Source organism: Protomyctophum parallelum (genome assembly GCF_964188405.1).
Source record: "Protomyctophum parallelum genome assembly, chromosome: 3".
Classification (NCBI taxonomy): domain Eukaryota; kingdom Metazoa; phylum Chordata; class Actinopteri; order Myctophiformes; family Myctophidae; genus Protomyctophum; species Protomyctophum parallelum.
Genome location: NC_139698.1, coordinates 20,060,566 through 20,083,810, shown reverse-complemented (window position 1 = coordinate 20,083,810; position 23,245 = coordinate 20,060,566). Strand labels below are relative to the sequence as shown.

At 45.9% G+C, this 23,245-nt stretch overlaps 1 protein-coding gene across 1 annotated transcript in view; it reads left to right on the top strand.

Moving 5' to 3' along the window:
* LOC310856583 (IgGFc-binding protein-like) overlaps window positions 1-22,693 on the top strand; it is a gene marked incomplete at both ends in the record, with an annotated part of 31,242 nt that extends 8,549 nt beyond the window's left edge. The window contains 20 exons of the mRNA XM_083762055.1: window positions 287-535; window positions 1,040-1,141; window positions 1,419-1,566; window positions 2,875-2,992; window positions 3,438-3,639; window positions 4,635-4,771; window positions 6,367-6,538; window positions 11,089-11,186; window positions 11,940-12,070; window positions 13,252-13,421; window positions 13,679-13,896; window positions 14,776-14,961; window positions 15,563-15,766; window positions 16,204-16,280; window positions 17,390-17,520; window positions 18,219-18,415; window positions 20,197-20,335; window positions 20,493-20,675; window positions 20,940-21,082; window positions 22,424-22,693. Coding sequence (XP_083618181.1) covers window positions 287-535; window positions 1,040-1,141; window positions 1,419-1,566; window positions 2,875-2,992; window positions 3,438-3,639; window positions 4,635-4,771; window positions 6,367-6,538; window positions 11,089-11,186; window positions 11,940-12,070; window positions 13,252-13,421; window positions 13,679-13,896; window positions 14,776-14,961; window positions 15,563-15,766; window positions 16,204-16,280; window positions 17,390-17,520; window positions 18,219-18,415; window positions 20,197-20,335; window positions 20,493-20,675; window positions 20,940-21,082; window positions 22,424-22,693 — 3,275 coding nt within the window. The remainder of the gene's footprint in view (window positions 1-286; window positions 536-1,039; window positions 1,142-1,418; window positions 1,567-2,874; window positions 2,993-3,437; window positions 3,640-4,634; window positions 4,772-6,366; window positions 6,539-11,088; window positions 11,187-11,939; window positions 12,071-13,251; window positions 13,422-13,678; window positions 13,897-14,775; window positions 14,962-15,562; window positions 15,767-16,203; window positions 16,281-17,389; window positions 17,521-18,218; window positions 18,416-20,196; window positions 20,336-20,492; window positions 20,676-20,939; window positions 21,083-22,423) is intronic.
* Window positions 22,694-23,245: the final 552 nt, after the last annotated feature.

Sequence of the window (23,245 nt, the reverse complement as noted above, 5' to 3'; positions counted from 1 at the left end):
ATCGTCTTTGAACTATATGCACAAAGACGAATTTCACCCACGTCTTTACTTGTGAAACTGTGATGTTTAAAGATGATGATCATGCTCTCCAAGACATAAATGTATTAACCCATTCTGGGCACCTTTTGGTGTCTTGTATAGGTCTGCTATTTTAGAAAAATCGAAGAACGACTGACATAAATAAACACAGCTTTTTCAGAAAACTCTCAGGATGAAGAAGACATTTTTAGAATCTGATCTCAGGTCAAAATGTATTAACGTAGTGTGTCGTTTTGTCCCCGTGCAGGCTCCCAGACGTCCGCCGTCCTGAACCTGACCCAGACGTGGAAGGTGGCGGACGACTCGGACCGCTCCTGCAGCGACGACTGCGGGGGGCGCTGTCCCCGCTGCTCGCGCAGCCAGCAGACTCACTACCAGAAACCCAGCCTTTGTGGAGTCCTCGCCCAGACGGACGGACCGTTCTCGGCCTGTCACGATGCGGTGGACCCTGCGATGTACCTGGGCAACTGTGTCTATGACGTCTGCGTCAATAAAGGTAGAGGAAGACCAATTATAGAAGCCGAGGTGACATCCCACTACCAGAATCAGAGTAGTATAGTCGACGAGTAGTGGTGTCTGGTTGCTTTATTATAGGGCACTCCACAGACCTTTTCATAAGTACTCTGCCAAGGTTCTGGGCTTATTGTACAGTTAACATAAAACACATTATTCATGGCACATTTCAGCCACCCCATTTATATAGGACAACTCGACACAATGTCCTCAAACAGCGTCACGCACCTATGGTAACGTCATTCTACAGGCCACAAGGTTCTGCGTTACATTTTTCATTTGTCTGTCTGTCTGTCTGTCTGTCTGTCTGTCTGTCTGTCTGTCTGTCTGTCTGTCTGTCTGTCTGTCTGTCTGTCTGTCTGTCTGTCTGTCTGTCTGTCTGTCTGTCTGTCTGTCTGTCTGTCTGTCTGTCTGTCTGTCTGTCTGTCTGTCTGTCTGTCTGTCTGTCTACCCCACCCTACCTGTCTGTCTGTCTGTCTGTCTACAGGTGCCAGGCAGTTCCTATGTGATAGCCTAAAGGGCTACAATGACGCGTGTCTGTCAGAGGGAGTGAAGGTCAATCCACAATGGAGGACGATCGCCAAATGCTGTGAGGAAACTTATTGCCTTCTATTCTATTCTATGTTGTGTTTGGCAATTATTTCCTCCCCACACACACACACACACACACACACACACATTTCTGTGTGCCTTCGGTCACTTGTCACTGCTGTTGTATCATATACTGACTCACCTGCCGGCGAGGAGCCCCCACCGGGAGGACGTGTAGAACCTATCTGTCGAAATACATAATAATATTTTCATTTATAACGCGTTGTTTTGACGATGGTGTATTTTTTTTTCCTTCTCTCTCTCTCTCCTGCCAGCCCTGTCCTGTCCCGCTGGCAGTCACTATGAGGCGTGCGGCTCTGCCTGTCCGACGTCCTGTGGCTCTTCGAGAAGTGAGAAGCCGTGTACGGACCCCTGTGTGGAGGGATGCCAGTGTGACGAGGGACTGGTGCTGAGTGGAGACCAGTAAGTATGCACTACTACAGTCATCTGTGTGGAGGGACTGGTGCTGAGTGGAGACCAGTAAGTATACACTACTACAGTCATCTGTGTGGAGGGACTGGTGCTGAGTGGAGACCAGTAAGTATACACTACTACAGTCATCTGTGTGGAGGGACTGGTGCTGAGTGGAGACCAGTAAGTATACACACTACAGTCATCTGTGTGGAGGGACTGGTGCTGAGTGGAGACCAGTTAGTATACACACTACAGTCATCTGTGTGGAGGGACTGGTGCTGAGTGGAGACCAGTAAGTACACACTACAGTCATCTGTGTGGAGGGACTGGTGCTGAGTGGAGACCAGTAAGTACACACTACAGTCATCTGTGTGGAGGGGCTGGTGCTGAGTGGAGACCAGTAAGTATACACTACAGTCATCTGTGTGGAGGGACTGGTGCTGAGTGGAGACCAGTTAGTATACACACTACAGTCATCTGTGTGGAGGGGCTGGTGCTGAGTGGAGACTAGTAAGTATACACACTACAGTCGTCTGTGTGGAGGGACTGAGGGACTACAAGCTCACAACGTGACGACACGTTGTGAGCTTGTAGATCGGCTATTTTCAGCAGGTGTAAAAACAGTCATTACGACGGCATCAAGGCCCGCCAAAACGCATTTTAGTCGACTAAATCAACTGTAGATTTAGTCGACTAAAATCATGATATTTAGTCGACTGAAACTAGACTAACACTAAAACACTAAAATGTAGCCTGGTTAATAAGCCAATTTTTGTTTTTGCCAACGGCTGATTCGGTCTTGCTTATTAGCCAGGCTAACTAAAATGAGACTATGACCTAAAATCAAAATTTCCTGCCAAAAACAACAATGCTGAGTGGAGACCAGCAGTATAGTATACATATAGTTCGTTTTCAATGACACCCTGCATTTTTGCGCGGAACAGTCGCCGTGCGACAACGCAAGCGTATTCACGCGAGCGTCCACTCAGTTCACACGGGTGTGATTTTTTTTTTGCGTTTACGTTGCGCCCCCTCTTGAGCAGACCTGTAGCAGATGTGTCGTTGATCCAGGCAAATCAACGCCTGCGTTCCTCGCTTTTTTGGTCAAAACACAATTTAATTTGTCCAAGTTGTGAGATGCTAATGCTATAGTATAGAGTGGCACCATATTAACTAAACATCATAGATACTGTACTGTACTGTACTGTACTGTACTGTACTGTACTGTACTGTACTGTACTGTACTGTACTGTACTGTACTGTACTGTACTGTACTGTACTGTACTGTACTGTACTGTACTGTACTGTGTGTTCCAGGTGTGTACGTTTGTCCAGCTGTGGCTGTCAGCATAAGGGCAGGTACTACACACCAGGGACCACCTTCTGGGCCGATAAAAGCTGCAGCACCAAATGTATCTGTGATGGAGATGGAGAGGTAGGGTGTGTGTGTGTGTGTGTGTGTGTGTGTGTGTGTGTGTGTGTGTGTGTGTGTGTGTGTGTGTGTGTGTGTGTGTGTGTGTGTGTGTGTGTGTGTGTGTGTGTGTGTGTGTGTGTGTGTGTGTGTGTGTGTGTGTGTGTGTGTGTGTGTGTGTGTGTGTGTGTGTGTGTGTGTGTGTGTGCGTGCGCGTGCGCGTGCGTGCGTGTCTGTGTGTGTGGACGAGTATACCTGTCCTAGGGATCCAATGTGTTATGATGAGACATCATGTGGCAGCCAGGTCTATGGACTTTTATTGTTTATTAGTGTGGTTGCCCAAAGGGCAAACAGACTATTAGTTATTGTCACACTTTGTCATACTGTAGTTATTGTCACACTTTCTTATTTTCCTTTTTCCGGAGTAACCCTATACCTAATTTATTTTAAATTAATAACTCCTCTTCAGGTCATTTGCAAGCCTAGGTCTAGCTGTAAGAAGAACGAACGCTGTGGCGTGAAGGGCGGAGTCAGGAACTGCTACCCAGAGTCCTTTGCACAGTGCTATGGCTCGGGAGACCCTCACTACCGGACCTTTGACGGGCGTCGGTTCGACTTCCAGGGAACCTGTACTTACGTGCTGTCTCAGCTGGTCAAGGGCTCTGACCCAGGTCTGCTACTCTCGCTTTATAGGGCTCTGACCCAGGTCTGCTACTCTCGCTTTATAGGGCTCTGACCCAGGTCTGCTACTCTCGCTTTATAGGGCTCTGACCCAGGTCTGCTACTCTCACTTTATAACCCAGCATGCCTATTCTATAGTATAGGGGAACAAGAAATGGCTGAAAATATAATATTGTAATTTACATTATACATAAACCAAAATGTGCTGTCAAAATGAACACTTCTAACAAAGGCTTGCTTGGTCACGAGTTTCATCTCGTATTGTTCTTTCGGGTCTTTGCTGCTATTTCATTGTTTTCCATGGATTATAGAACTATTATGACCGGAACTTAGAGGCACTTTATTGTCAATGGTGTGATTATTATAACATATATTCCTACTTTTCCTTTGTTTGTTTTTGCTTTGTAATCACAACTGAACTGATATAAGAAGAGTACTTAAACCCTGGCCCCTCCAAAAGGTCAATAAAATGTGCCCCAAATATTCTGACTCAATGAGGTTTTTCAGAGAGAGGACAAATATGCCAGAAAGGAACACAAAATAAAATAAATAAAATCCACGTCCAAGGCACTCAAGGTGGATTTTGTAGGTAAAGGGCCTTTGTTAAATGTGGGCTAGCGGCTAGCGCCCCTCAAAAATACAACTCTGTAGGTAAAAGTCCTTTATAAATCACTCAGGTTTTTGTTATTGTTTCTTGACCACAATTGTTGAGTGGTTCAACCACTCAACTTTGCTTTGTCCGTGTTCACCTATGTGTTCACCTATGTGACTATGAGCATCATATAATGAGTACCAGTAGGGACGCTGTTTGCCAGAAACAGAGAGAGAGACAGTGCTGCACTGTTGCCTGCTAATGAGAGAGAGAGAGAGAGGAGGGGGGGGGGGGGAGAGAGGGGAGTTGCACCACTCGGTTCACACAGGTGTGATTTTTTTATTATTAATATAAATATAATAATTATTAATTATTCTGTGAATTGTTTTGCAGATCTGGTTCCGTTCCAGGTGTTGGTCCAGAATGAGAACAGAGGGAGGAACAAGGCTGTGGCTTACACCAAGTCTGTCTCGATAACTGTGTATAACAACACCATCAGCATGAGCAGCGACGACCCTGGGACAGTTTTGGTACGTATGGATAGAACCGCATGTGAATCATTTAGAAAATAAATTGTCTGAAGTAGCTTATCCACTGACACCACATAAGACAGGAACGCCCAAAAACGTCACATCCGGTTTTTTACCCTGGGCAGAATTTTCTATGGCTGCCAATGCGACTTTTTCCAATCCTTAATCACATACGGACAAACATCTATGCCGATAATATCTAACTTGCGGAGGTAACGTGCCTTGTCCACGGGCAACAGATCTTTCAACGTATGGCATTGAAAATACGTTTGATAATCGCTACTCTGCGCAATATTGTTTTGGAAATGCCGCAAATTGCATTGCAGTGAACGAGAGCAAATCACAACTTACCCTGGGGGTGGTGACTCCGCCCTGAATACGCGTTGTGGTGTCAGTCTATCCTAGTCATTGTTTTCTAAAATGGTGGTTATGGGTCAAATTAAGCAATGTCCGGGGGGTAAATTGAGTCAATGGGAATCACTATTCATATTTTTATTTCTTTACTACTCAAATTATACTGAATAGACCTTCAATTTGCACGTACATGTACTCATTTAAGAGAAGTTTGCGATATTGTATTAACAATATTGCAAATATAAGGTTCTGAAAAACAAACTTTATTTAATTGTCTTAATATTGTTTAAATAATAAATAAATACATAAGACTATTTGCAAAAGGGAAAACTGTTATTATATTATTATCGATAAGTGAATACATTATCTATTTTCATGGCCCTTTGTCATAGATGCTTACTCATCATTTCAATTGATAGAAGACATCCTTAAATATGGGTAGATCATTAGATTTTACTGCCATCTCATTTTGCCTTGCTTCCAGGACAACTTAAGCAAAAAGTGGTTCATCTTACCCCGTTCTCCCCTATACTTACCAAAAGTAGTACCCATCTCTATAATCTGTTTATGTTACTGTGTCTGTTGACGATTCATTGTCAACAGATAATTGCTTTGTACATTGGAACGTTACCATTTGTATTTCTGTTTGCCTCGGCTTCGCCATCACAAATTGCACAGGGCAGATACTGTAGCGCATATAACTTAAATAACAAGTAAGACGCGCAAACGCGGGAAGCGAACGCAGCTCGTGTGTGTGTGGTTGTGTGTGTGTGTGTGTGTGTGTGTGTGTGTGCTACAGCTGCGCCCTGTGTGTGTGTGTGTGCGTGTGTGTGTGTGCTACAGCTGCGCCCTCTGGTGGCGGGCGGGTGGTGTAACAGCGTGACACACACACACACACACAGACATTCAGCCCTTGCTGTCATAGTAAGTGGCTCACTGCGTTCGCAATTATCCAACGAAATCACTGACAATCATTTTTTTCTTTCCAGAAAAAAATATAAAATAGCGGAACCAGTTGACCTGCAAGCTTACAACACGTCACAAAGTGACGTGTTGTAAGCTTGTAGATCTGCTTTTTCTGCTAAAAAAATAAAAAAATAATTGTATGGACATTTTTCAACGTGGAAACGATTGACCATTATGTAAAAAAGATATTGCGACTATCTCAAATAATTACGATTAGTGTGATATAGTAATAATTGTGACAGGCCTAATCTTGAGTCTCTTTGTGGTTCTTTCAGGTCAACGGCCGGCCGGTCAACCTTCCCTACTCCACGCCCGATGACGAGCTGTCTGTATATCGAAGTGGTTACAACGGCGTCGTGCGGACCGCTTTTGGTTTGACACTGTTGTTTGACTGGAGGAGCCATGTCAGGCTCAATCTACCCAGCATTTATTCTAATGCTGTTGCCGGTAGGTTTGGGAATTTGTTTTATTGGATTGACTGTATTAGTTTACTTTACGGATGCGGGTGTGTACAACCGTCAAATGTGTCGAGTCAACTTGATATCAGCTAAATGTGGATTCCATGTTTATGAATGCATTTATAGAGATTTCTTGAGAATATTGATCACCTGACTTTCGCACCTCCTCTGGTCCTCGGGCAATACACAAGGCATGTTTGGAGTTATATTATCACATGGATATCTCTGTATCTGTCTGTCTACGCTGTTACCAGTTGTATGGCCATATATGGGGATCTGTATTCGTCGGCGAAACTTCACGAATCTGCGTTGTCGGGCATGCTCGTCAACCGATTGTCGACGTGGGTGACGTCACGCCACGGCTCCGGTCAGTCCGATGGCTGGCAGATATAGAGTCTAAAATCCCCATAGGGATCTATTCTGCCCCGGGATGACCTAAAGAGAGATTCATATAGAGAGCGACCATTCTCACACAGAAATAAAATAACTAAAACGTGCTGCGTGTGTGCTCAAGGTGAATGTCCGCGATAGAGGCGGAATGGGCCCCTCCTCTCCCCCCCTTGTCCAAGCCATCGGGACCCCTCCTCCCCCCCAATATTCCGGAACCAGGGGACCCACCGGCGAAGCCTCCTCCTCCGGCGGTAGCGGGGGGTCCCGCCGCCGTCATGCAGCCGGTGGGCTCAGACGACGTGCGGATCAAGAAGACGCTGGCTGATGAGCGGATGCGCTGCGAGATCCTCCTGAAGAACTACAGGGACCTGCACGGCGAGTACACCGGCCTGCTGCGGGGCGAGCTGGCGCAGAGGCAGGGCGAGCTGAAGCAGCTGACGCTGGACCAGCAGTCCCACCACGAGAGCCCGGAGCTGCTGCTGCGGCTCCGCGGGGAGCTGCTGGCCAGGACCAGGGAGCTGGAGGCGCTGCGGCTGCAGGTGGTGATGACCCCCCAGCGGCTGGAGCTCCTCCGGGCCCGGCTGCGGCAGGACGTGATGGAGGGGCCGGTCCGGGAGCACTTCAACAGGCTAGAGGAGAAGATCGAGAAGCACCGCTCGGAGTACAAGGAGCTGCTGTACGAGCACATCCTGCTCACGTGCGAAAACATCTCCCTCAAGTCGCGGTGTTACGACGACGACAGCGACGACGATCCGGAAGAAAGCGAAGGAGAAGAACCGACGGAAGAGACGGCGGTCCGTCCGGAGCGACGCGATGAGGGTCCGGCGATCCGGGGCGAGTGCGCCTCTGACCCGTCTTCTCGCGAGGAGAAACGCGCGGCGGAGGCTCCGCCGAAGGATTCACGACGACGTGCTCCGCGGCTGAAAGGACTGGAGGCGGAGGTGTCCGAGCTCCGTGTCCAGAACGCCCGGCTGGCCGACCAGCTGCACGAGGCGGCGAGAGAGGTCGGCTCTCTCACCTGCCAGGTGGACGGCATGAAGAAGAAGCACGCGCTCAAGTCGGAGTCGGCCTGCAGTGTCGAGTCTAAAGCGGAGGTCGGGAGGGAGTGCGATGAGCCGCAACCTCGGGGTCTGCGGTACGACGCGGAGGTTCCGAAGGAGAGCGCGACGAGGCGAGAGCAACAGGAGGCGCTGACGGAGAGAGACATGGAGCTCATCCGCAGAGTGCCGGCCACCCGCGAGCAGGAGGCCTACAAGGCGTGGTTGGAGAACCGCCTGGCGGACACGGAGCAGGAGATAGACGAACTGGAGCGACGGAACCGGACGCTGGGCGTCCAGCTGGGGACGCTGTCCCGCTCTCAGGGCGACCTGGTGGAGACCAACGGGCGCCTGAGGGACATGCTGGACGGCGTCTGCGAGGAGCTGAGGGCGACCAGGGCGGAGGCCGACAGGAGCCTGCAGCAGCGCGAGGCCGCGGCCGCCCCCGGCAAGCCCGCCGCCGCGGACGAGGAGAAGCACAGGCTTCCGCGGAGGCACGCGGAGATGCAGGACAAATACAGCAAAGCCAAGGAGAAACTGCAGAGGAACAACCGCAAGGTCGTAGAGTCGGAATCAGAGGCGGACACGGCCGAAGAATGTCCGTCCTTATCGGAGGAGCATCTCATCAGACAACTGAGGGAGCTCCGTCATGCGATGTAAATCACGTCACTTCCACCCTCCATTGTTGCTGGGGGGGGGCTAGTGCCGATAGCTGTTTTAGCATGTAGCTCAGTGCGACCAGCTGTCTACACAGTTCCTTAATTGCACAGAGGACAAGCCAGGTTCAGATAAATATTGTATACACTGTTATGGTGCGTTCACTTCCACCTTGAATTTATAACTGAAATATAGCCTATAGCCCACACCAATGCAACCCGTCGCAACCAGTTGCAAGAATGTGCAGCAGTCTTGTATACCAAGGCCAGTTGCATAGTATGCGTACTGATGCAATTTGGGGATAATAGTACTTCAAGTGGTTGCAGTTGCAACTAGTTGCGTATAGGTGTGGACTCGGCCTTAAGGGTACGTTCAGGAAGGAAAAGCAATCTTTTCTGAAATACGGTAAGGGGGGCAGGGGCGTCATGCGATCGACATAAACAGACTCTCAAATATTGACAGAAACGTTTTAAACCAGGTGATGTATAGTTGTGGAATTAATGAAGATTGAGCAACTATTTCTTATATTAACATTACCTTTTATAGACAATCTTGTCAGGTGAACACTGCCTTTGTCTGTGTTTTATCATCGTTAGATGTTAAGGAAATACAATGTAATTATATTAGCTAAATTTGTTGAACATAACTGTGTTTGTTTAACATAGGATGGTGGTAGTGTGGCCTGCATGGCCAATAGCAGGCCCTAGAGACACCATTATTCAGCTTGGACGAGCAGCCCTGCGTTTGTGCAGGGTTGTGACTTTTGGACAGCTGATATGGTTCACGACACGTCATAAGTTCACATTTAAATTCTTAAAAGCGTTAAACTAATTATTCTCCGGTTATAAAAGCACTCTACGCAGCCAGAAAAGGGGGCTGACGACTATAGTGCCTTCTAAAAGCAATCACAATGCAGTCGACCTTTAGCTCGTTTCTCATAGGGTTTTAATGTTTTTTTTTAACATAAAGGTGCCTTAGTGTGAATGTAGCCTAACTGAGTTCACTAATAATTATGACCGTAACATGGCAACACGACACACTAATGTACAGTAGGAGTATAAAATGTAGTTACCTGTATAAGAGTGTATAACAAAATCACAGGTTTATTTGGTAAACCACTAGTACATTATACCTGGATTTTCACAGAAGAACTAGCAAATAGTCAAACAGCAACAATGACACTGTCATGATGACGCATGTTTAAAGGCATGACGTGGTGTCAACGATAGAACTGTAAACAAAGGCCGCATGCATTTCACAGAAAGATATTTCATCAAACAAACAACAGTTTTTTCTGGCTGCCGGCTAACCCGGCTTCTATAATTCCACGAACCCAATGTTATTTAACGGGTGCAGAAATGTCACAAACATGACTTAGCAGCAGTTAGCATGCATGTTCAGGCCGCAAGAGTGGCCTTAAAATCTAGCATATTATTAATAATATAATTAGTGATGACAGAGAGAGATAATTAAAGACAAGGATATTCAGACTCATTAGAGCTATTTTCTTTTGCCATTTTTCGATTTGACATGGCCATGTTGAAAGTTGGTGAAACCAAACAAACGCATCCAAAATTTTAACTCTCTAATGATCAATCTAATACCTGTATAGTTTATGATAACATGCCATTTGAGGTGAATGTAAAATGTGTGTACTTTTACTTAAGTACTGTACTTAAGTACAATTTTGAAGTATTTGTATTTTACTTGAGTATTTCCAATACTTTTACTACATCTCAGAGCCAAAATTTGTACTTTTACTCCACTACAATTATTTGAAAATTTTAGTTACTAGTTACTTTGGCGATTTAAATTTTGATTAGAAAACATACATTAACCACTTCAACCCTATACATTTGGCCATTTGAAAATGGGGGCCCTGCAAATATTACCGGCCCCAGTTAATCCGTGCCTGACTATAGGCCTCCAGAATTGTATCTCTCTCGCTGCATTTCAGTGACGTTTCTCAGTCAATTTAACATTTTACCCAACAGTTATCTGAGGGTTAAAACCATTTGATTAACTTTGACTTTTTTGATGGCTTGTCTTAAAACATGTAGATGTGCATTTCAACCAAATACTTCACCAGCTAATTTCACTAATTGGCAATTATTCAATCAAAGAATGGTAATTAATCAATTAATTAAATAATTAACTAATTAATTAATTAAATATGGCATGATGGTAGCAAAAAAAACCTATTTTACACTTAACCATGCATGATACGTTATTGGACAACATATACACTTTATTTCCACCATTCCGATAAATGTAGTCGGGGACCAGACTCAAACACAATATAATCGGTTGGGTCTTTTGTTAGTACTACATTTATTCTGCTGGTTGTGGATGGACAACCAGCATGGACCTATATATATATATATATATATATATATATATATATATATATATATATATATTTATATATAATGTACACCTTCCGTGTTCCTGGCAGGGCTCTGTGGGAACTATAATCAAAATGCTAGAGACGACTTCCAGAAACGCGACGGCTCCCAGGCCAAAAAGCCCAACACCTTTGGACACAGCTGGAAGGTAAAGATGAGCAGGGCTGGAGGTTGTATGGCTGAATGAAATCTGTACGTACATTTGTTTGTTTGTATGTATACATACTTGTAACTATAAGTATACCTACTTGTATTTGTATGTAACTATAGAAGCTCGACCCGCCCGCCACAAATGTGTGTCGCAGTGCGATCCAAGTGAGACACGCATGCACGCACGCAGTTGGGTTGAAAAAGCACATGTACGTCGTAACGTCGGTGACATATCGCGACCGCAAATGTGGCACTACTTCCTCATGTTCAGCATATATGCGTCACGGGCCTATGGCTTGCCCAACTGAACTGTGCACGCGGTGTGCGCTCACAACTGAACTGTGCACGCGGTGTGCGCTCACAACTCGTTACCGTCTCAAATGTAATAATAGATATATAAATGACTATATTTCCCAGCTGTAACTCTCTCACCATTAATTGGTCACTGGTCCATTGGTCACTCTTCGGTGTTGCAGACGAGAAAGAAAAAGTATCATGCTTCTTGTTCCAAATCACGTTTTAAATCAATTTCCCCAATGATTTCAGAGGGAGGAATCTTAATTGTTTTATAGTCGGGGGACGGGGTATAGTGCTCGTTTATAGCTTCGTTCAACGCGTGTATACTTTCATGTACCCCGGTCATCGCCGGTTCCATCTGGTCCCGGCCGAACTCGACTAGTCGGTCTGCTACGAAATGTCTACATTTGCCGGGAACATTTCCTACAATTCCTGTTTTCATACACATTTACAGGCAGGAGGGGGTGTTGGCTGCACCAGTGACTGCGCCGGTGGAAAATGCCCCGAGTGTGAGCCTGCGATGAGGACACTCTACGAGAAGAGGCAGCACTGTGGCATCATCTCTGACCGGGCTGGACCTTTTAAGTAAGCGCCGCTGATCTCAGATCAGATCTCACACAATATGACGTTTTCAGAAACTACACAAACAATGGATTGGAGGATAAAGCACTCCTCCTGACACATATCTGTTTTCTTGGTTTAACCCATTCTGAACGGGAACTCCTTTTGGTGTTAGCATTATATGTTATGCTTTAAGCTATTGAAAAATAGCAGATCTACAAGCTCATAGCGCGCCACCGAGTGGCGCGCTACGAGCTTGTAGGTCTGCTATTTTTTGGAAAAATCGAAGAACGACTGACATAGAAACGTAGCTTTTTCAGAAAATTGTCAGGGTGTAGAAGACATTTTTTTAATCTGATCTCAGGTCAGTTAAAGCCTGCGTGCAAGATTTTAGTGTGAGTGTGGCATGGTTTAAATCCCAAATAACCACATAGCCCCGCCTATGTATCTCCACAGATCTTGTAAATGGTGCATTTATATAGCGCCTTCATCCAAGGCGCTTTACAGAGATTGTGCATTACATCCACCCATTCACACACACACACACACACACACGTGTTGCGACGTTGCGTTGATGAAAACGAGCTCTTCCGCAAACTCTGACGCTTATTGGACAAATAATCACCTGCACGGAACTTTCTTGACAGAAAGAAGCTCATATAACATTGTCTATACATGGTGTAGAGTTTTATGAAACAAAAACTTTGCAGATTATCCCCGTTTCCAGACCTATAAGCACAAAACGGTTTTGCGCCGCGCACAGAAGAAGCTGTGACGGCGTGTGCGCAGCTGGTTTTTAGACAGCTGGTGGATGGGAATTATATAAGCTCCACCTCCGCGGACGATTGACACGGAAGTGGAGCTTCTTTTCCATCCACCAGCTGTCTAAAAACCCGTTTTTTTTAAGCTGTGCGCAGCCGAAAATGTGCGCGGCTCTTTTGATAGTGTGGCAGCACCCAGAAAGAGGATATTTCAAGCTTTTCGTACAGCTATACAGTGTTGGTGAGTTTAACGTTGTTGAATACAATCAAATAGGATTTTTCAGGATGGATGTATGGGCTGTCGAGTAGTTTTTTTTTTGGCACTCGGTAAGCGTTCCCGCATAACGTCCGGGTACGATCATGTCACATGCAATGCCTCTATAATAATATCCATCTGTCTGTCTTTCTTTAAATCTCTCTCTCTCTCTCTCTCTCTCTCTCCAGACAATGTCACGCCAAATTGGAACTCGGGGAGTTCCTCCAGGACTGTGCCTATGACATGTGCGCGTACAAAGGCCACACCTCTGCCCTGTGTGGTAGCCTATCTGCTTTCAGCACCGCCTGCCAGGAGGTGGGAGCTACCGTGGAGACATGGAGGACTAAAGACTTCTGTCGTAAGACACGCACGCACGCACACACGCACGCATGTACATACGCAAAGAGTACTGTACAGATAGAAAATCCACCCTAAAACTGAATTTTTGATTCAATTAACGTAATTAATGCCTTCTCCATCACTCCTTTTTTGTCTTTATTTTACTCTGTCTCTGTCTCTGTCTCTGTCTCTGTCTCTGTCTCTGCTCTCTCTCTCTCTCTCTCTCTCTCTCTCTCTCTCTCTCTCTCTATGTCTCTCTCCCTCCCTCCCCCATAGCCCCGTCCTGTGGTCCCAACAGTCACTATGAGACGTGTGCAGCTCCGTGTCCCCAGACGTGCAGTGGTCTGGTTTCTGCTCCGGGCTGTGAGGAGGCTGCAGGCGTCTGCACCGAGGGCTGCGTCTGTGACGACGGCTTCGTGCTCAGTGACCGCACGTGCGTTCCAGTGGCCGAGTGTGGCTGTCAGTACGAAGGGCAGTACTACCGCCAACGACAGGTACGTACTGTACACACACGTACTGTACACACACGCGCATTATCAACCCATTTAGGCCTGACGTCGAACATTAAAAAAGAAACGTCTTCAAAATCCTGACAGTTTTCTGAAAAACCTTATGTTTCTGTATCAGTCTGGTGCTCAATATTTAATGTCAAGGACTCTAAAAATGATATGTAATATCATGCCTCCGCCCCCCACTCCATCTGAAAATATGTTGTCCCCAGAAGCAAAGATTTTAGTTAAAACGTTCACTCTGTAATAATATATATTCAAAGATTTGAGGGACTTTTCAAAACTAGCAGACCTATACAAGTTCATAGCGCTATGAGCTTGTAGATCTGCTATTTTTTCAATAACTAAAGTATATTACATAATGCTTTAAAACCCAAAATGGGTTAATAAGTGGCGGTACTAATCGCGAGTTGCGACTGTACGTCACAGTTTACTATGAAAACCTGCGTCTCGTGTCCGTCACGCCTTGTGACCCTAACCCTAACCCTGTGCACTCAAGACATGCTCCATATATGGTGGGTAATGAATTTAGGTTTACGGAGCCGCCCGTGGTAAATATTAGAAGATTTGAATCTAGAATCGATCAATGTCACCATGGGCCACATACTGCAGTACACTGTACAAAACACAGATAAAATGAACAAACTGTACAAAAAAAAAAACTTTCAAAAGGGCACATTGCTCTAGCACCACCTAGTGGTCTATCTGTGCACGTCCGTGGTTGTTCACGATGCATCGTCACCACAATAACCCCAGCAAGCTATTAATCAGACCAGTGTGTGTCCAGTGGAAACCTCGTATGAATCTGATCTCAGGTCAGAATGGGTAATAATAATAATATGTGGTTATACTTTGTTCTCTCAGGTCTTCCGGCCCTCTTGCGGCACCAGGTGTGTATGCGAGGCCAACGGGCAGATGAGTTGCGCCACGCTCGACTGCTCGGCCAATGAGAAGTGTGCCGTCGAAGGGGGCGTCGCTTCCTGCGTGCCAAAGAGCATCGGGTCTTGCTCTGTGGGCGGAGCTAGAACAGTGAAGTCATTTGATGGACGGGTAAGGAGAAACGTCTTCAACGAGCAAGTTACCATATAGTAGTTGAATATTTACAGTATGTGCTTGGTTGAACAATATTATATACGGGTACAAAAATATCAAGGAGATGTATCAAACAAGTGAATTGTTTGCGGTTTTCTCCGCCATTTGTGTTTGAATGTGTAAATGTAATGCACAATCTATTGTAAAGCGCCTTCGAATGAATTCGGCACAATATAAATGCACCCTTTTACCACTTTGACTTGCTCCACCTGTCTCCTCTCCTCTCCTCTCCTCTCCTCTCCTCTCCTCTCCTCTCCTCTCCTCTCCTCTCCTCTCCTCTCCTCTCCTCTCCTCTCCTCTCCTCTCCTCTCCTCTCCTCTCCTCTCCTCTCCTCTCCTCTCCTCTCCTCTCCTCTCCTCTCCTCTCCTCTCCTCTCCTCTCCTCTCCTCTCCTCTCCTCTCCTCTCCTCTCCTCTCCTCTCCTCTCCTCTCCTCTCCTCTCCTCTCCTCTCCTCTCCTCTCCTCTCCTCTCCTCTCCTCTCCTCTCCTCTCCTCTCCTCTCCTCTCCCCTCCCCTCCCCTCCCCTCCCCTCCCCTCCCCTCCCCGCCCCCCAAACCCAGGTGTATTCTCTCAGGGGAGACTGTGTCTTCACCCTGTCAGAGGTGAAGGAGGGGAGGACAGGGGGAATGGCGGCCTTCTCTGTGTTGTTACGCCAACACACCGAGCAGGAGGACCGTGGCAGCGTGCGCCGCAGTGTGGAGGTCCAGGTCTACGCCTTTAGGATCTCCATGGACAGCGGCGCTTTCGGAGAGGTCAACGTCAAGGTATAACCGTCTGTGCAGTGTTGTTTTTGGCAGCACATTTTGATTTTAGTTTTAGTCATAGTCTCTTGAGTTTTCATTTAGTTTTAGTCACATTCTAGTCACCCGGAATGTTTTAGTGTTGGTTTAGTTTTGGTCAACAAAAAATATCATAATATTTTAGTCGACTAAATCTACAGTTGATGCTGTTGTAATGACGCAGCGTGACGCGTTGTGAGCTTGTAGATCGACTATTTTCAGCATACAACTAATTGTAAAATGACTTATACTGGATCTCTTGTCCACTAGTCCCTTCCTAACATTTTAATCTAGTTTTTATTTAAGCAATATTACACGAGAGGGTGTTGTTTAACGTGATTATTGCCACGACAGGGATGCGGTCAGGAATGAGACGAAGTCGAGTTCCGCAAGCATCACCGACGGGCGCTCCCATAGGAGAGGATGTCTGTGACGTCATCAGAGCTCGCCAGGGCCACGCCGCGGTTCCACCTCAGGTTCACTATGACAGCTGTGCCGCGTAAGTCTAACCACGGAGTTTAAGATAAGACGAGGATCAAACATTTGAACTGTTGAATAATGCCCCCAAAAAATGTGATTTGCAATGCTTTAGAGCGGGGGTGCAGTGTTGATTTCGTCGACTAAAACTAAGACGAAAAATGTTCGTCGGCTACCTTTTTTCACTGACGAAAACTAAATGGAAACTAAGCTATGATGACTAAAAGTATAAAAGCAGTCATTACGACGGCATCAAGGCCCACCAAAATACATTTTAGTCGACTAAATCAACTGTAGATTTAGTCGATTTAAAATCTTTAACACTAAAACATTCCAGGTGACTAAAATGTGACCGAAACTAAATGAAAACTATTGAAGAGACCATGACTAAAACTAATGTCATGTGGCCTACCTGCACAGTCTACTGGTAGATCACAATCTACCATTTGGGCACACCTGCCTTAGATCATGGACCCCCGTTTAATACAATTCTTATCTCTCTGCGACCCCAGTTGACACTGTCAAGTCCTCAGTGTACAAACAGACCCCATGCAGGACGTAAAACTATAACAATAAACAATGACGAGCACATAATAAATATACTTAATATCATCATACATCATCATATACATCACATTCCGTGCTCGGCCGATCAAAATCATTGCAAATCCAGCCAATCACTTTTGGCGTATTTAACTTTTCTGCCCTCACGTTTATCCTCGATATGTATACTTTGCTCAGCCAATCAAATCATTGCTATGGGAGGTGATCAGCCAATCATCATCAGCCCAATGTTTGTGTTCACACAAACCCTCAAAAGCTGGGCATCGGAGGGGGCTAGCGCCCCTCAAAAACACATGCTTAGTATGCCTAAGGCCTCACTCACACTGTTGCAACATGCATGCAACATTTGTCTTGTGTCTTGTCCGTGTTTAACCCATTCTGAACGGGAACCCATTTTGGCGTTGAAAAATAGCAGATCTACAAGCTCATAGCGCGCCACCGAGTGGCCATTAAACACGGACAAGAAACAAGACCAATGTTGTATGCATGTTGCAACAGTGTGAGTGAGGCCTTAGTGACATTGTTTTAAGAGAAAATAACATGACATTGATGGTTTCTTGTAACCAGGGACGTGGCCACGGGTGGAGGAGGAGGAGGAGGAGGGCGGGACATCCTGTGTCGTCACATCCAGGCTTACGTCTCCTCCTGTCAATCAGCCGGCGCCACGGTAACCAGCTGGAGGACTGACAAATTGTGCCGTGAGTGTCTTCACCCTTTTAGCAGAGCCCCGCCTTTCTACTCAGACACTCCCACTTGGACGCTTTCCAGCCGCGGCTCATTCGTTCCAATGTAAATATCATGGATCTCATGGTTAACCCATTCTGACCTGAGATCAGATTCATACGAGGTTTCCACTGGACACACACTGGTCTGATGAACCCATTCTGACCTGAGATCAGATTCTAAAAATGTCAGTCGTTCTTCGATTTTTCAAAAATAGCAGACCTACAAGCTCGTAGCGCGCCACTCGGTGGCGCACTATGAGCTTGTAGATCTGCTATTTTTCAATAGGCCACTGCATATTATGCATGCACTGGAAAAATATGTGTGTGACATTTCTTTTTTTTTTAAACCGTGTTTCATCATAGGAAAACTATTGGTGGAGAGAGGTTTGTCTATTTATTAACCCATGTTATGCTTATAGCTGTGATTGGACCATCAGAGCGGTTTGGGGAGGGGCTTATCTATAGGTCAATTGGCTTCTGCCCTCAATGGGATAAATAAGAGTTTCACCTGACTCTGTGTGTCCTCCTCGCGTCTCTGCCGTGCCCCTCAGGCAGTCATGAGCTATGAGCTGTGTACACTGTGTGTGTGTGTGTGTGTCATTGCAGCTATGCGGTGCCCAGCAGGCAGTCACTATGAGCTGTGTACTGTGTGTGTGTTTGTGTCATTGCAGCTCTGCGGTGTGCAGCGGGCAGTCACTATGAGCTGTGCGCAGACACCTGCAGCTCCTCCTGCTCCTACCTGCTGAGTCCAGGCCGCTGTCCTCCGTGCCGTGAGGGCTGCGAGTGTGACGAAGGCCTGGCGTTCGACGGAGGACGCTGCGTTCCCGTGGAGAACTGTGGCTGCATGGTGGACGGACTGTACTACAAGGTATTTAACGGCAGTAACAATCACGCTATATCTATATATAGTCAGAGAGTCGTGTTACCTTCCCATTGAGCGTCGTTCAGGCTATTTAGACGTCTAAAACGTGTCTAAATGGCTATTTCACCCATTTAGGCCTGACCTCGAAATTAAAAAAAAAATCTTCTAAATCCTCCAGTTTTCTGAAAATAAATATTTTCACGATTTAAAAAAGAATAGCAGACCTACAAGCTCGTAAGAGCGCCACTCGGTGGCGTGCTATGAGCTTGTAGATCTGCTATTTTTCAATAGCTAAATTATAACATAATGTTTAAACCACCAAAAGGGGTTCCCGCCCCAAATGGGTTAAAACCTCATTTTTTTCAACGGCTAGGCTAAGCCTAGACATTGAAACAATGTCATTTCAACAGCTATATATATATATATGGTCTATATATAGACGCTTAAAATCGGTCTAGGCTAAGCCTAGACATTGAAACAATGTCATTTCAACAGCTATATATATATATACCGGTATATGGTCTATATATAGACGCTTAAAATCGGTCTAGGCTAAGCCTAGACATTGAAACAATGTCATTTCAACAGCTATATATATATATATATATATATATATATGGTCTATATATAGACGCTTAAAATCGGTCTAGGCTAAGCCTAGACATTGAAACAATGTCATTTCAACAGCTATATATATATATATATATATGGTCTATATATAGACGCTTAAAATCGGTCTAGGCTAAGCCTAGACATTGAAACAATGTCATTTCAACAGCTATATATATATATATATATATGGTCTATATATAGACGCTTAAAATCGGTCTAGGCTAAGCCTAGACATTGAAACAATGTCATTTCAACAGCTATACAGTATATATATATATGGTCTATATATAGACCATATATATATATATATGGTCTATATATAGACCATATATATATATATATGGTCTATATATAGACCATATAGACCATATATATATATATATATATATGGTCTATATATAGACGCTTAAAATCGGTCTAGGCTAAGCCTATAGCCGGTGGGATAAAAAACACTTTTAAACCAGTTATAAGTTATATCCCTGTTTTTAGACGGACGTCTATTAGCCAACTATATGGCTCACTGGGTTTGTAGATCAGTGTTTCAGAAACAAGTTTTGGGTCACGTTGACTCACAGGTTTTTTTACTTATAGATCAGCTATTTTCACTACTAAATAGGTCTCAAGTGGTTAATTCATAATGTATTTTCGTGAGTTTTGATCCCGGAGGAGATATCACATTTTTCTTTTGGGTCTCGAACTAAAACGGTCTGGGAACTAATTATATTCAACCCATTTTGGGCGGGAACCCCAGGTGTTAGCATTATGTTATGCTTTAGCTATTGAAAAATAGCAGATCTCCAAGCTTGGAATAAAATAAAGCTTTAATCCTTCCAGTGAGTGCTGGTATTCTTTTCTTTGAGACTGTATCTTCCAGAACCGTGCACCCGTGACATGATGACGTGGAAATACTCAACCGAGTGCTTGCTTTTGCTTTTGCTTTTGCCTTCTTCTTCAAGTATTGTCATGAATCTAATCTATTGTTCTCTCAGTCAGGTGTGTCAGCATTGCCATGAATCTAATCTATTGTTCTCTCGGTCAGGTGTGTCAGCATTGTCATGAATCTAATCTAATTGTTCTCTCAGTCAGGTGTGTCAGCGTTGTCATGAATCTAATCTATTGTTCTCTCAGTCAGGTGTGTCAGCATTGCCATGAATCTAATCTAATTGTTCTCTCAGTCAGGTGTGTCAGTATTCCGAGACGACTGCTCAGAGAGCTGCGAGTGCCGGTCTGGTCGCTTCAGCTGCAAAGAACACGGTTGCCAGACGGGGGAGGAGTGTGGCGTGAAAGATGGGACGCTAGGATGCTACGCCAAAGGTATAGTAATTATACTACCACTATGTTGTTGTTGTGTGTATCGGTGCTTGCTTACATAAAGCCCACCCCCCATTTGCATGAATGTCTCGCCGTGAAGCACAAATATACATCATGTTTTGAGAGAGTGTGTGCGTGTGCGTGTGCGTGCGCGTTCCAGACCCCTGTGTGGAGCTGGAGTGTCGTGAGAAGGAGCGCTGTGAGGTCAAGGAGGGCGAGGCGCTGTGCGTGGCCCAGTCCAAGGCCGTGTGCTGGGCCATGGGCGACCCACACTACTCCACCTTCGACGGGTTCAAGTTCTCCTTCCAGGGAACCTGCTCCTACGTCCTCGTCAACACCACAGGTGTGTGTGTGTGTGTGTGTGTGTGTGTGTGTGTGTGTGTGTGTGTGTGTGTGTGTGTGTGTGTGTGTGTGTCTGTGTGTCTGTGTGTGTGTGTGTGTGTGTGTGTGTGTGTGTGTGTGTGTGTGTGTGTGTGTGTGTGTGTGTGTGTGTGTGTGTGTGTGTGTGTGTGTGTCGTTCCTGCCGCGGCCTCCCACGCTGGGAAAACGGGCCTCGATTTCACTTATATATATTTATATGGCCTCTCTCATTATGAAATCACTGCAGGTCGCGACCCCATGCTGCCCAAGGTGACCGTGACGGCTAAGAACGCGCTCCGCGGGAAGGACTACTCCTACATTCAGTCGGCCAGCGTGGACCTCCTGGGCCACCGTATCACCATCGTCAGAGGCCAGAGTGGCACCGTGGAGGTGAGTTATAGTGTTCGGATGACATTACCGTCACAGTCACAGACTTTTGTCATTTATTGTACAGTCTATAGGTCTTGTATTTCTATGTATTGTTCCCTGGTCTAGTTTTCTTGGTTCTGAGAGATGATGAGATGAGATATCCTTATACCACGAGGGGAAATTTGTCTTGGGCAAAAGTGCATTAGTACATTAACACTTTTTAAAACAGACAGACAATACACGGTTCTATGTTTGTTCGCTCTCCAGCTGTGTCTCATTTTGTAATCAACCCTCATGTGTATGTCAGTCTTGTTCCCCAGTCAGTCCTTGTTGAGTCATTGTATCCTGCCACCTGTTTCAGTCTGTTTTTAAGTTGTTCATGTTCACCTGCCTTCTGTATTAAGACACCAATTCATGGTTTTGAGAACAGTACATGCCTGGCTGTCCTGCGTTTGGGTCCTTACCTCACCTACACGTGACAATTACACTTTCTCGGCAGCATGGGTTGGTGACCTAAACCAGTGTTTACCTAAGTGCGGACCTTGAGGGAGTTCCAGGGGGTCCCCAGCTAAATGATCGTTTGGAACCAAATGGACCCTTATGGGTCTGTAACTCTGAGAAGATAAATTAACATTGATTTTACAATATAAATTGGGGGCACCAGAGATAGAAATGCCATTAAATGGGGGGTCTGTAGACTAATGCATGTCAAACTTGGGGGTCCTTGAAATTAAACGGGTTGAGAATCACGGGTTGACCCCTCACCAACCTTAATCCGGTCGTTTTCCCCACTATTACTGACCCCAAACCTAAACGTAACCGCAAGCACGTCGCAACACATGTCGGACCAAAGCAAACTTCACTTTAGGATTCGAACCCAACTCAACCCAGGAGGTATGGATTGAAAGTCTATTGCCTAACGAGGCATGCGATGGGTGCTGCCACACTAGCAAAAGAGCCAGTCAAAACCGGGTTTTTAGACAGCTGGTGGGTGGGAAAAAAAGCTCCACTTCCGCCGGACGACTCGCGCTATACGGCCAGATTCCCGGAAGCGCTCTCCTCCGAGTCAATCGTCCGCGGAGGCGGAGCTTAATTCCCATCCACCAGCTGTCTAAAAACCAGCTGCGCACACGCCGTCACAGCTTCTTCTGTCCGCGGCGCAAAAACCGTTTTGCGCTTATAGGTCTAGAAACGGGGGATATACGAGCTGGCTGCTGGAATGCTTTTCTAGAGTCTACTTCATTATAACACGCCCAAGTCATGCATAAGAAAAGGAAAAACCCTGCCCATATAATATGTCTGTCAGAAAGCCTTGAGGGTTGACTTCACCCAAACACCGTCTCTCTCTCTCTCTCTCCCCAGGTCGACGGCGTCAAGCGGACCCTCCCGGTGCTCCTGGACGAGCTCTCCGTCGTGGCGACGGAGCGGCGCCGAGGCATGCTGCGCACGGACTCCGGGGTGGAGGTGGTGTTCGACTGGAACACCCTCCTCGCCGTGACCCTCAGCAGCAGCTTCCACGGCAACGTGGGCGGCCTCTGCGGCAACTACAACGGAGACGGCGCCGACGACGCCCCGCCCGCCGGCACCGCCGTGGGGAAGTGGGCGGAGTCGTGGAGCGTGGGTAAATGTTAGCGGGGAGAAGTGGGCGGAGTCGTGGCGCGTGGGTAAATGTTAGTACCTACAAGCTATGAGCTTGTACATCTGCTATTTTTAAGGGGCTAAACGCTAAAGTATAACATAATGCTTAAAACACCAAGGGGTTCCCGTCCAAAAAATGGGTTAAATGAAAATATTTTTTTCATTTTATACTCTCAATAATTAGATTATTGTTTAGTTATTCATCACTCCTAATGGTACCACATCAAATGCCGAATAGATAAGTTTGAAAACCACTGGGTTACCTTCTAGATTCTAGATTGTAAGGTAGAAGTGACGGTCTAAAACAAACTGCTGCCAAAGACAAACGTACAAGTAGGCTTCTTCTAGGCTGCATGCCACTTCAACACACACACACACACACACACACACACACACACACACACACACACACACACACATCATATGTGAACTAACTATGTATCATATCATATAACTTGAATAATGAATTGCCTGCCATTATGTCCATAGGCCCATGGCTTTGTAATGTGCAATTTGTGCATGCTTTATTGTACTTTTCTGAGGGGA